Source organism: Pyrgilauda ruficollis, unplaced genomic scaffold, assembly GCF_017590135.1.
Source record: "Pyrgilauda ruficollis isolate IOZ18807 unplaced genomic scaffold, ASM1759013v1 scaffold60, whole genome shotgun sequence".
Taxonomy (NCBI): domain Eukaryota; kingdom Metazoa; phylum Chordata; class Aves; order Passeriformes; family Passeridae; genus Pyrgilauda; species Pyrgilauda ruficollis.
In genome coordinates, this window is record NW_024527711.1 from 1,450,858 (window position 1) to 1,464,465 (window position 13,608).

The 13,608-nt window shown below is 43.5% G+C and overlaps 1 protein-coding gene across 1 annotated transcript in view; it reads left to right on the top strand.

The window, feature by feature from the left end:
• Positions 1-13,608, top strand: part of ME3 (malic enzyme 3) — a 117,023-nt gene that overhangs the window by 98,012 nt on the left and 5,403 nt on the right. The window contains exons 7-8 of the mRNA XM_041483661.1: positions 2,284-2,393; positions 13,449-13,546. Of these exons, the coding sequence (XP_041339595.1) occupies positions 2,284-2,393; positions 13,449-13,546 (208 nt within the window). The remainder of the gene's footprint in view (positions 1-2,283; positions 2,394-13,448; positions 13,547-13,608) is intronic.

Below are 13,608 nucleotides of genomic sequence, written 5' to 3' on the forward strand. Positions count from 1 at the left end.
CAAGTTCTTTAAATTTCTCTCAAAACTTCAGTAAGGTGAGTAGCCCTTGAGGACTAAGATCATGATCTGAGATTCCCATCTTGGTAAAGTGAGTCCGAAATACTTGGTTCTTTCATTTAAAGCAACCAGTCATCAGGTCTTGCCATGACCAATTTGTGGCCTTTATGAAACTAAATGAAAACTTTAGTTTTCACATTATTCAAAGGCTCACATAAGCTCAAAAATGGAGTTCATACTTTAAAAAGCTCATTAGATGTATTGCAGTGAAAAAGAGCACAATCTTCAAAAAATACTTTAGTGAGAAGAGCATGCACTGCAGCACTGTCCTGTCATACTGAGGGGCAGAAAGAGACATTAAGTGTTTATGGGCTAAACATACTTCTTTTGTGCTCTGCTTAATAAACAGAGATAAAAGATGAAAATAGAAGTAACTTGTGCACTGTCCCATGCTGCAGGCCACAAATGTGAAAGGAGGTCACAGAGCTGGTCACAGAGCTGGCTGAGATCACTGGTTTTGTTAAGCAAGTCAGTAATGTTACTTCCTCGGTGATACCAATAAATAAGACTGGTGTTAAATAAATAGTTTCTATAGCAACTGAAGTTGCATAAAAATTTGCCAATTATTTGCTGTGAGATATTGGCAGCTGTTCGGGATGCTGTGTCATCTCCCTCTTAGCTATGTTTTCCTTACACATCCAAATGATGAATAAGAGCAGCATACATTAGTAAGCTGATCTTCAACCAGACCAGGTTGCTCAGAGCCCCATCTACCTTTACCCTGAATGTTACCAGGGATGGGGCATCCACTACCTCTCTAGGCAACCTGTGTCAGTCTTTAACCACCCTCCCTTTAAAAAGTATTTTCCTTACATCTAGTTTGAATTTACCCTCTTTTAGTTTAAAAACCATTACCCCTTGTTCTGTTGCTACAGGCCCTACTAAAAGCTCTGTCTCCATTGTGGTCCTTTTCTAAAAACAAACACAGAGAATGGGAAGCAAGTGTTAGAGCCAACCCTTGTCCCTGTTTGAGACCAGGGGTTTTATCAAGTGAGAGATTCTCAGGATGGAAAAATAAAGGAGCATAATGCATGCGCTTATCCTTGTCTCCTTACTGACAGATATAATTGAAATGGAAAATAATAATGATAAAAAATTCGAGGTCCTTCTACAAGAGCCTCACTCCCCACATTGTGAATGCCATGAAAAGACCTTTTCATGACAGAAGCCTCAGTTCTCAAATGGAGTATGTTTTATCCAGTATCAGTTTCTACACTAAAGACGGGGTGTTCTACCTCAGATATCAGTGGCAAAGGAGGAAAGTCTGAATAGAAGATATGTAAGGTGATGCTACATCTAACAAAGTGCAGCTATTTAGAGCCCCTTCGACTGCCTGCAGCCCAGAGGTTGCTAATGGTTGCATTATTCATTCCCTGAGTTTCTCTCACTTCCCTTTCACATTTATGTGTGAAAAACAAGTAATTATGGCCCGTTTAGATTTTATTTGCAAAGCTTTAATGCAGCCTAGAGTCATACAAATTGATGAATGTGTATACCTATGGACCAGTCTGAATATTACCCAATTTATAAACTGCACAGTTCTCCTTGAAATTACTGGAAATTACTGGACAATTATGGAAAGTTTGCAATTATTTCCTGCCTTTTCACTCTACAGGTCACTAGCTGTCATAGCCTGCTGTTTTCCTGCTAAACAACTCAGTGGAGAAAAACATTTCCAAAGCACAGAAGTGTGGTTGTGAAATCACATCATGAACCACTCAGTCCCCCCGTGAAACACTCACTCCATGGGATCCTACAAGCAGATTTTTTTCTCATGTCCTGGCCACTTACAGTTGAAGTGGGCCCCTGGTGGTGTCCCTTTAACTGGTGTCCCCTTTGCAGTCAGATTTGCTATGATGCAGTGTGGCAGCTGAGCTGCAATACAAAGAGTGTCTCCTTTGCTTTGAGGAGCTTCTCTGCAAATACACCACTGAAAATATCTCATGCCAGAAGTCCAAAGATGCATGTACATATAGGTAGATAACTACACATATTAAGAAGCCATTTGAATTATGAATGCAGTTTAATCCTGGTGACTCCACATTTCTCAGTGTATGGACCTTGGGATGGATATGATCCTGTTTGCTGTTACTGTGCTGCATTTCTGTCATGATACTTCTATTTCTGCACTACTTTATTTCTGCACTGGTGTCTAGCTACATTGCCTTGGTAAAATGTGTATATCTTGTCCTATTTATTCATTTTAAATTGCTCTTTAACTTGCAGGTATGGCATGAATTGCCTGATCCAGTTTGAAGATTTTGCCAATGCTAACGCTTTTCGTCTCCTCAATAAATACCGCAACAGATACTGTACATTCAATGATGATATTCAGGGTAAGTGCTGTTAGGAAAATCAAATTTAACCTTCACCTTGTCATGAGAAGCAGTGGTTCATATCACAAGACTGTTTATTATACAGTAGTCAGATGTCTGACAAATTTTAGAGTTTACACAGAAGCATTTAAAAATATAAACAAAAGCTCAGCCATCTGAGTTGAAAAGTGAGTCTCCATTGTTTTTAGGAATTTAGCTGTTCATTGAAGAAACATTCAAGGGAGAAAATGGATCATATGCTTTAGATTATGCAGGTAACTTAGAGAGTTCCATTAATTTTCTATAATTTACCTAAAACAATGACGATGTTTTAACGGTTATGCAAGGCTTTCCATTTTCATGAGCCAGGTGGTCATTAGCTGATCCTGGCATTTTCCCTCTATTGTTAGACTCTTTACTACATGCACAAAAATAAAGGTAAACCAGCTTCTTTCCTCTCTGTGGATGCTAACTCTGCAGTAATCTGAGAACAGATCTGTTCTCCCCTAGCGTGGTTAACATAACTCTTCCAGCGTCAAAAGAGAAGTGACAGCAGCAAAGCTGGGGTTATAGCAAACAAGTCTCCAGGCCCTGAGAGGCTCAGCAGTCAGCAGGATTGCTCAATGCCCACAGGGATGCACTCTGCATCCTGGTCTGATGCTGACTTTGCTTTAAACCTTTGGAAGGGCTGTTTGCCCATTTGACAGGGACAGGATTTTGCCAAGTGTCTACAAACAACCGGTTCTCCTCTGAGTCCCTTCATATTTTCTTTTGTCTAGTCCTGCTTGAAACATGCAGAAATTTCCAATGTTTGATTTAATTATTTGCAGTCAGTTGGACTCATCCTCACTTGTACTTGAAAGAGACTGAAAGAAACATCAGTGTTATTTTTCACACAATGCTGGTTCTTTTGTGAGCAGACTTTCCAGTGCTGTTTCTGCATCTGCTGCTTATCTAACAATATTTGGCAATGTGTACAGCAGCTTCTTCCTATCTGACACAAGGAGTAAGATCCTGGTTTGGGGAAAAGTGGTTGTGTGTGGGATGCATGGACCTGCTCAAAGACATTTTCATAGAGAGGGTTTAGAAGCACACAAGCAAAGGCATTTCAGGGAAGGGCAGATGGATACTCCTGTACAAGAAGACTCATCAAGTATTCTTGCCACCCCCAAAAACTTCCAGTGGAGAGAGAAGCACAGAAAAAGAAAACCCAGGAGACACGTTTTTGAATGGAAGTATTGAATGGGGGAGCCAAGCACTCAGACTTCTATGAAGATGGGCAGATGAAAGCGTAATAAGAAGCTGATGTTGTAAAGATTTTTTTTGGATTAGTTGCTCTCTCTGAAAGTGGAAGGAGACTCAAGCAGTCAAAAAGAGGCCAGGTGATGTGGCAAATCACACATCAGAGGCCTGAATGTAGGTTTTCTTGGAAGAACTGGAGTGAATGGCAAAGTTTTCTGGGTGAATTTGAAAGGCTTCTTTGATAACAGGAGAAAAAGAGAATATTAAAGATAAACTGCATATTCTGAGTGGGAAGCAGCAGACTGTTTTTTATTTTTTTCTTTTGGCCATAGGTCATAGCTGAATGCCTCAGACAGTTCCTGGTAATGACTGCCCCAGAGCAGCAAACCACAGCCAGGAGGATGCTGTAAAACAGTATTGTCATAAAATGGACCTTATCTGATTCTCCCCAGTTAGATGCATCTTGCAGTGCATGGGAGGTGTCAAGCCCCCTGAAAATTATTTCAAGTCCTGCCTTTTGAAAGAGTAAAACATGGTAGTAAAACATGTCATTACTACGTTCTTTGTAGTAAAACATGGTTATATTTCAGTTAAAGCATTTTGCTGGCACTGGTTTCTCAGTAGTAGATAAGTAAAGAAATCCTGCTGAGCTTTTGCACAACAAGCAATGAGTCGAAGGAAGCAAGCACCTGTTTAGGCTTTTTTATGGAGCTGTCAGAAAGAAAAGGAAAATCCAAGCTAGGGTACTAGTCAGAAATTAGTTTTGAGGACCTTTGGAGTGCTTAAGTAATGTGGATCTACTCAGTTAACTCTGTCTTGGAATCATGTCAGACATAAAAGAGTTGAATCTGGGATGAGTAGTCTGATTTACCCACCCTAATATATCCCTCTGTATCCTCAGATGATGGGTAGGAAGTGGCATTTTCTCACTTACTCCCTCCTGTCCTTTGGGTTTACCTTAGACTCTTTCTTTTCTAACATGATGATCTTTCATGACTCACCTACTTTAAAAAGTGTTAGAGTTCAGTGTAAGTGGTGTTTAAATGATTAATGAGAATTATACAAAGCCTTGTTAATGCAGGCTGGATTAATTTAACTCAAGCGAGACAGGAACAGACCTTGTGAAGCCTGAATTATTCCAGCTTCTCAGCTGGCAATGTTTTAAGTATGTTGAATTAAAAACCTCTTAGGCACAACAGTGCGAGGTAGATGAGGCCAGAACTATACTAATTAAACTCATTGACTCTTTGGCCATTGGTTAGTGGGACTCTGGATGCAGTGTGCCTATACATACACACCCAGATGAGATGAGGAAAAAAGGTATAAATTGCTTCCCTTAAGATCCTTTAGGCCTCCCTGTTGCTGCCCCAGGGCCTACACAAAATGAAAAACAATTTAAAATATTAATACCTACTTTTTTTTTTTTTTTTTTTGTCCTACAAATTACTGTATTTCCAAATCCATCTTAACCCCAGAGAATGAAGGTGACTCAGAGCCCTTCCAGTTGGAGCCAGCCTGCTGATGCTGAGTGGGATGCCTGCCAGGTACCACCAACTGGGACGAGGTGACTGCTTATTCTGAAAGCCATCAGCCTGGGATCTAGGCAGGAGTGGCTCACAGTGCCCGTGTGTGGGAGCTTCCATTGAGGGAGTGCTTCTCCTTCCTCTAAGGGGGTGATGACATCAGTCCTTTCCCAGCTCTATCTGGGTTCATGCAAGGGGCAGCAGCTTCAATTACAGCTCTGAGGGAGAAAATTGATTGTCACTTCTTCCTTTTCCCCAGTAAAGTACAAGGGTAGGCTCTGAAGCACATAAGATTAGAGGTACATGAGAAGGCTTTAGCTCCTGCTCTTTCTCTTCCTCCTCTAACTTTGCTCCACTTAATTGTTCAGAATGTTAAACAGGAAGTAGACAATTTAAAAGTCTTACAAAGTTGTCAAGTCTGGTGAGTCCTTGAAGCAGACATCTCTGGAGTCCTACTTCGTACAAGAAATTACATAAAGCCATTGAAAGCATTCGTTTGGAAGGGACCTCTGGACATCAGCCAGCCCTCAGTCAACTAAAGGGTGACTTCAAACTTAGATCCAAGTTTTATATTATTTCAGGTTCCTCAGAGCCTTGTCCAGCCAAATACTTTGCAGTATATACAAGGATGGGTATCCACAATCTCTTTGCGCTACCTGTTCCAAAGGTTTCTCATCTTCCTTGTGCATTTTTTTCCCCTAATATCTAATTGGAATTTTGCTAGATGCAACTTGTGTTCATTGCACCTCATCTTTTTTGTGCTACACCCCTGAGAAGAATCTGGCCTCTTTACTAACACTCCAACCAGTGCTTGTAAACAGAAATTAGATATCCTCTTAGTCTTCTCCGGCACTTTCAAACCCAAGCTCCTCAGTCCTTTTTGTATACCCTGGTCATATTTGTGTCCCTCCTCTGCACTTGCTCCAGTTTGTCATTGTGCTGAAAGCCCCAAATGGGATATGCTTGTCTAGGGATGACCTCAAAAGTACTGAAATAGAAAAAATTATAGTTTTTTTTGACCTACTGTTGACACAGTCTAGCAGGCTGTTGGTCTTCTGTGTCACAAGGGCTTAGTGCTGGTTCATCTTCCACTTGCTGGCCACCCCAAAGTTTTCTTCTGCAAAGCTGCAGGACTTTGCATTTGCCTTTGCTGACCCTCACGAGGTTTCCCTAGTCCACTTCTCCAGCCTGCTGAGATCCCTGTAAATGACTGTCATACCACCACTGTGTCAATCGCTATCCCCAATTTGTAATCATCCATGAACTTTACAGAAGTGCACTCTGTTTTATAATACAGATTGTTATGAGAACTTAAATAGTATTGGCCTCTTTGTACCACTGACCACAAACCTTTGAGCCTACCAGCCCAGCCACTTTTTCACCCACTTGTTCAGTCTGTTCCTCTGCAGTTTGGCTACAAGGATGTTTTGGGAGATTATGTCAAACATCCAGAGTTATATTTCCATGATGAGAACTTTACGCATGCAAAATTACAGCATCTCCATGGACTTCTGCCTATTTAGCAGGGATTGTTCAAGAGACAAAGTCCATGAGACCTGATGAGATGCATCTAAGGATTCGTCTGAGGTATGTGGCCAACAGCATTACAAAGTCACTCTTTGAAAGGTTATGGTAATGGAGGAGATCCTAATTCCTGAAAAAAACGACAAATGTCACACCTATCTTCAAGAAAGGCAAAAAGAAAATTCAAGGAATTTTAGCCCAGCTAGCCTAACCACAGTGTCTGGGGATGACAAAGCAAGTCTTCTGGAAGTCCACCCAGGAACATGAAGGTGAATGAGAACACTATGGATCTCCCAAGGCAAATCATTCCTGACCAGCTTAGATGCCTCTTGAGATGTTTGCTCAGTACTGAACAGCAGTTGTTCTGCAAGTTTTCTGCAAGTCAGAATTGCAGAAAAAATGAAGAAAGCTTTAATGTGTTATTTAATTAAGTGTGTCAGATGGTGTCATTCAAAAGTTTTTCACACATGCAGGCAGGGCAAAGAGAACAGTGAACAAAAGCATAAAGTCTGTTATCTAAAGTAGTCTGTGGGCAATGTTCAGGGTCCCCCCTTTCACAGAACACCTCTAAGTCTTTTCCAAGTCATTACAGCAATGATTCCCCTTGGTTGTAGGATGTGTGACTGCTGATGGTCCTCAAAATATCTCTTGACCCACCAACCACCTTTTCTCATTATCCTAGCTGATAACCTTTCCATAACCTCCCCAAGACACTTCAGGAAGCAGTGCCTGGCCTGAAGCAACAGTGCTCCAGATCTCAGCTGAGGCTGGGAACAGGCTGACTCCAGTATAACAAATCTGAGCAGCTTCAAACACTTGGGCAAGTTGGAAATCAATCATGTGCAAACGAGGCCCGTTTCACAGGCACGTTTCCATGTGCTGTGAGAAGCAGGCAAAGTGAGAGTTCTTGGCTCAGCAGTTACTAATTTCAGCAGATTAAAATGGTACAGTATCTTACTTTGTTGTTTCAGCTGGCGTGGCAAATGCATCGGTAATTATCACAGGAAGCTAAGGAGGGGGAAGCACAATAGGAAGGGAGTGAGGGACGGTACCGTACTGTGGAACAAAGCAGGCAATGTCTTGCCAGGCAGCTCCTGAGCAGCACACTTCCCTTGGGGATTTACCCAGCCTGGAGATAGATGTGGAGGTGTTCTCAGTCCTGTAGAGGTTCACTATTAACAGTCCCTCTGGACCTGCTGTGCTCCGCAGCAGAAGAGGCTGTAAGGGCCAGCTCCTGGGTTTGTGTTGAATTCACACACTGACTGCTACACAAGGCAGGTCAGAGCAGTGTGGACTCCAGGCTGTAAATGGGTCTCAGTTTCTTGGGCCTATCCGTGCGGCACTGTAAAGATCAGGCCCTTATCTTCTGTCACTTTGGGGAATTGTGGCATTTGTTTCCCTTTCTTTTCCTGCTTTTCTTGTTTGCTGTTTATCTCGTTCACTGGATGCCACTGCCAAGCCCTCCTCTGTAGTGAAGAACAGCACAGGTCATCTCTGTGTTTAGCTGTCTGCCATCTTTTAAGTCCAGGCTAAGGAGGCCAAATGGACAGAAGAAAGGGCTGTGCTCTGACCTAGTTCAGCTTGTTGGTGTGCAGCAGCATGCACAGAGTCCCCAGCGCTGATAGGGATGGGGATGCTTTCTTGCAGAGTGCTGGCAGCTGCCTGACAGCCTCTGCCCATGTGGGTGCACAAGGGGCTCAGCCTGCGTGGGCACAGTGGTGCAGGCTGGCACCCTGCAGGCAGGAGGGAGGGCACTGCTGCCATGGTCAGAACCCATCATTACGGTCCAAGCACTTTACAGTGGAAAAATTAAAAGCAGGAACCTAGAGAGGCCCTCATTAGGTTTCTCCATTGTCAGGCAGCTCTCCATGCCACCAACAATTCTGGGTCACCCTTCAGAGAGCAAGTTCCACCCCTGTGCATCAATGCTTTGCATTTTACTGCTCTTCTTGTTGACTAACTCCGCACCATTTCTAAGTTTATTTTCTTAATGTCTTACAGAGACCCTCTGGGGGAAGGATAACACTAGCCCACATCCATGGAGGGGAAGACCTTGAGCTGCAAACACTGGCAGTTTTTTGCTCCAGCTTTGTTGTGTTTGACTTTTGAGTATGCATTTGGAGTGGATCTGGACAAGCTCCACTCTGCTTTCCAGTAATGGGCGGAACTGCTGCAGGGAGTTAATGTGAACCAGAATTTGGAAAAGCCCTAGGCTTTCTCTTCATCCATAAATTTAGATATATTTCCTTGGCTGCCCTTTGCTGGAGCTGTTAAACGAGAGTTTGCTGTTCCCTGGGCCCTCATATTGGCATGGTTTTGACAGGGTGAAGTGTAAGCAGGCAGGTCAAGCGAAAAAAAATGATCAGTCTGAATTTGGTCATCTTTTCCACCAGTGTGCTGTGGAGAAGTGGGAATCACTCACACAGGTGTTGTGTGAAGAAACAGGCAGTGGTGTGGCTGCACGTTCCCATTGCTGCTGCTATTGGAAGGACTCGGCATGGTGGTGATGCTCAGCTCAGTCAGCCCTCCAGGACAGGTGACAGGGCAGTGCCAGCCATCAGCATGAGAGGACTCCTGCCCCCAAGCACCCCGTGGTCCATGCTTTCCCCTGTGTTCCCTGCTTAGCCACTGGCTGCTGGCAGCCACGGCACAGCCTTGAGCTCGGCGCTGGGCAGCGCTTTCCCCAGAGACTCGTGCAGAGCTGGGAGCCCCTCTGCCCCTCTCCCCACGCTGAGGAAGGGTCAGGTCCCCGGGAATGGGAGCCTCTCTGCTGCAGCCTTTCCCATACGATGCAGGGGAGCAGATCCTTTCTCAGGCTGTGCTCCTGTGTACCTCCACTGACATCTACTGGGGCTTGTTCTCACTTGCAGTACAAGTGGAACATCAACCCCACAGGGTTTTCCTTCATGCTTTACAATATTCTGAATGTGCCTGAGTGTCAGAAATTGATTCCTGCAGAGATGGCCATGTTCCTGACTGTGCCTTAATTCTAAATGCCTCTTTTTTTGTACTGGTTCTGTTGCTGTGGACTTCCCAGAGAGGTCCCGAGGTCTGCTTGCTATTTTGTGATATCATGTTTAGCACTCACTTTAAGTCTTGGATAGACAGGATGGTTTGAAAGCACCTTCTTCTCTCTGTACCCCTCCATATCTCACCTCAGATACAGACCAGCCAAGCTGGCTCTTGCTAATTACTTAGGGAAGCAGTTATCTGCAATAGCAGCACTCATTCTCTTTGGAAAACAGATAGACCAATGTGTTGAAGGATAGCTGGTGTTTTCTTGCCATGCTGAGGAGTTCCTTGCTCCAGTCTGACTTTCTGATTCATTTAGAACTGAAGCACAATGATTAGCCAGTTCTTTACATGAACCAGCTGTGAACCCTTCTCCACAGAGATACTCTGTTGTTCTGTGCTCAGAAATTGTAATTATCAAAGAAAAATATTGAGCTAAGGCCAAGGTACAGTAACTTTATTACTTGAGTAATGAAGGTGAGATGGAATTTGGGAGACATGGAGGGATTATAAACACATTGGAACAAGAGAGGAGGATTAGGAGTGGCAGAGCTGAACAGAGCCCTGCTGTTAGTCAAAGCTGCAGTACAAATGCAGGGGATGAGTAATGGCACACCCAGTCCCACAGGTCTCTGCTCTGCAGACTGAATCTGCCCCCTTTCTTTCCACATACACCACTTGTCAAATTCCTGCTAGTGACACCTTAGAAAAGTACCTCAAGTACCTCCCTCTGCTGAAATCTCTCAAGAGCATTTCCCACTTAAATGGGTTTGCAAATACCAGCATTTGTCCCATCAGACTTCTTGACAATCAAAGGGTATAAAGCAGTTTTGCCTGGGTCAGGACCAAGAGAAACAAGATATTTCTCCAGTTACATTTCAGTCTTTTCAATACTTTCCAGGCATCTATCACTGCTAATGCTATGACCTGACATTTACACCATCACACTGTAATGGTTTCACTTCTGGTTTTTTAACTTTGATCAGTTCCCCACTCCCACCCACACAGGGATTTGGGGATTTTTGTGCAAAGTAAGCCTTGGAGACAGTGTGTGAACATGTGTGAGAGTACACATAGATGTTCATACTCTACTGCATTTTGCAAGCCTGGCATTGCTGACAGCTGGTCTCTTCCCATTTCTTTGCAGACTTACAGAGTGGAATCTCTTCCTGCACAGATTAGATGTCTGCAACAGAAGTGCCTACATGTATTCCAGTTACCTTCTCTGTCTAAAAAACATGTGGTGGTAGTGACTCTTCTAGGGTGTATTTCATTTGACCCAGTTCAGGTGGCTGCTTTAGCATAAGCAGGATCATACATGTTTGTTTAGAGGAGTCCCATCCTCAGCGTCTGCCATGGCACGCCAAGCAGTCCTGCTGATTATAGACTCACCATAACACAGAGAATGAGTATGGACTGGTTATGTGACACCCATAAAACACAAAATCTAAAAACTAGGCAATTATCCAGTGTTCTTTTAAATTTCCTGGACGTTCATTATTTTCCTCTGTAATTTTCCTAGTTCAGTGGAATTTCACCAGGCAAATACACTACTCTAAAGAGAGCATTAAAAGGCAGAGATGTAGCGCAGGAGGAGCAAGAGGAAATCCTTTGTACACTTCTTTCAGTTGTGTGACATGTTAATACTGAAGCAACAAGCTGCTCAGTGGCTGGTTCCTTCCCTGTCAACTCCCTTTTAAACTGACTGAACTAAGATGGTCTGGGTCTGGAAATGTAGTGGTAAAAACTTTTCTAAGCTGATCAAGGGAATTCATCCGTGGTGCTGAAGGGAGTGTCCCAAGTGACTCACTGCAAGAAAGAAGCTTACGAAGTTATCAGCCATCAGTCTCGTCTGTTTTGTGTTTAAGGCATGAATGCTTGCAGTGCCCTCATGAAGCTATGGATGCCTTATCCCTGGAAGTGTTCAAGGACAGGTTGGATGGGGCTTGGAACAATCTGATCTAGTGGATCCCTGCTTGTGTCAGGGGAGTGGAATTAGATGGTCTTTGAGGTCCATTCCAACCCAAACCACTCTATGGTTCTATGAAGTGATGCTGCCATTGTGTACCACTGTGCCAGTGTGGACACCACATCTGTTACAGAAGTGTGGCTGCTGTCACCTCTGCTAAACCAGAATCACTCTTAAGAGAGGCTAATTATTAGCTTTTGGAGAACTAAATTCATCTGAGTTATAATCAGAAGATGTATCACGTTGTACGGACAAATACTTCTGGTCTGGCCTATAAAGATTTCCTTTGTCAGAGTAGTGTATATAGGTTCCCTCAACAAGAAAAATCATGTCAATAAAAGTACTTCTTTGACAGAGTACTTGTGCTTCCACTATATTTCCTGCTTGCTAGGAAATTATAAGAGTGTGAATTATTCCCCAGTTATATACCAGCAGATTCCTGGCTTGTCTGTGGCTTTTGCACTAGAGAAAAGGAGCGGGTAAAGCTGAATTTGTTTTCTGGGTCCTTCAGAGATGAGGCAGCTCCATCTGCTGGTGTCACTGCTCGTGCTCATGTCTGCTCAGGAGCTGCTGTTTCTCAGCCAGACTGTTCCTGATCCTTGCAGCACCCCAGGCCCTAAGGACTCTGCAGGGAACCTCAGTGAAGCACTGGCTACTTAAAACCCTGAACCACTGGCTGATTACACGGGCAGCAAAATAGGAAATGCTGGAAATTTGCTGAAATCAAGTGTATTAGCCTAAAAGTGGTCACTGCCTGTCCCAGCCATGACCATCCCCCACAAGACTCGTTACTATGAGGTCTCCCTGATTTCTCACAAAGCTTCTAAAGATGAGAATGGAGAGACAAGCACTAGAGCTGGGAACAGATCAAAACTAGGGCATATGCAGACTGATATTCTTTCAAATGCTAAGGAATAAAACTAATCGACTTTATGATCCTTATGGGTCCCTTCCAACTTTCCATATTCTGTGATCAAACTTCCACCTTCATTCCCAGGTCCCCTTTAATGTTGCATCCCGCTTGCCCAGGTGAGCTGAGATACTGCCAGTGCCTGAATCCTTATTAGCTTGTGCCTTTTTTACTTCCACTATATTTCTTCATTTGGGACAGGACATTAGATGAATGTTGGCTGTGATTTATGTGTGAGTTATGTGGGGTAAAGGCAGGTTATTCAGTCTGGACATTTGTGCCCCTTAATGCATGGAAAGCTGTAGATATCACAGTGGCTGTAACAGCAGGACTCTGCTCCATTTACTGCATTGTTCCTCACTAATCTGGGACCAACTCCTGTTCTCAATGACTCCTTAATGTTTAGCAGCAGGATGTGATGGCTGTGAGTCAGGGTATCAGGGTGTTAGAGTGATGCTGGGCTGTGAAGGTAAATAGGAGAAGAAGATGGTAATTCCATAATCACAGAGGATTTTTTGACAAGGGGACCCAAGTTCAAAGCACTGCTCTGCTACAGGGGTCTTATGTGACCTTAGAGAAGTCAGGTGCATCTTAAACCCTCTCAAATTAGCTATTAACTTCTTCTGACATTCTAGGATTTGGTGTCCCTTTGACTCTACATGGAAGAAAATCTGTGTTCTCCAGCCTTGCAGGAGAGTCTGAATAGTATGGTAATATTAATAATAATAATAATAATTAGAATAATTTGTTAATATTTCAGCACAGGGAAGATACTCTGATCCTTCAGTGGCAGAATCTAAGAGAATGATTCCTACCACAAGGTTTCTAACAGTATATCTGCAGGGTAGACAGTGCATTTGCCAGGATGTCCATCTCATGGTGTTTCTGTCTTTCAGGCACAGCATCTGTTGCAGTCGCTGGCCTCATTGCAGCCTTAAGGATCACAAAGAACAAGCTCTCTGACCAGAAGTTTGTCTTCCAGGGAGCTGGAGAGGTAGGAATGTTCCTGAGCTTGTACCTTAATATGCTCCATCTTCAAATTTAGAGAGAAAAGTC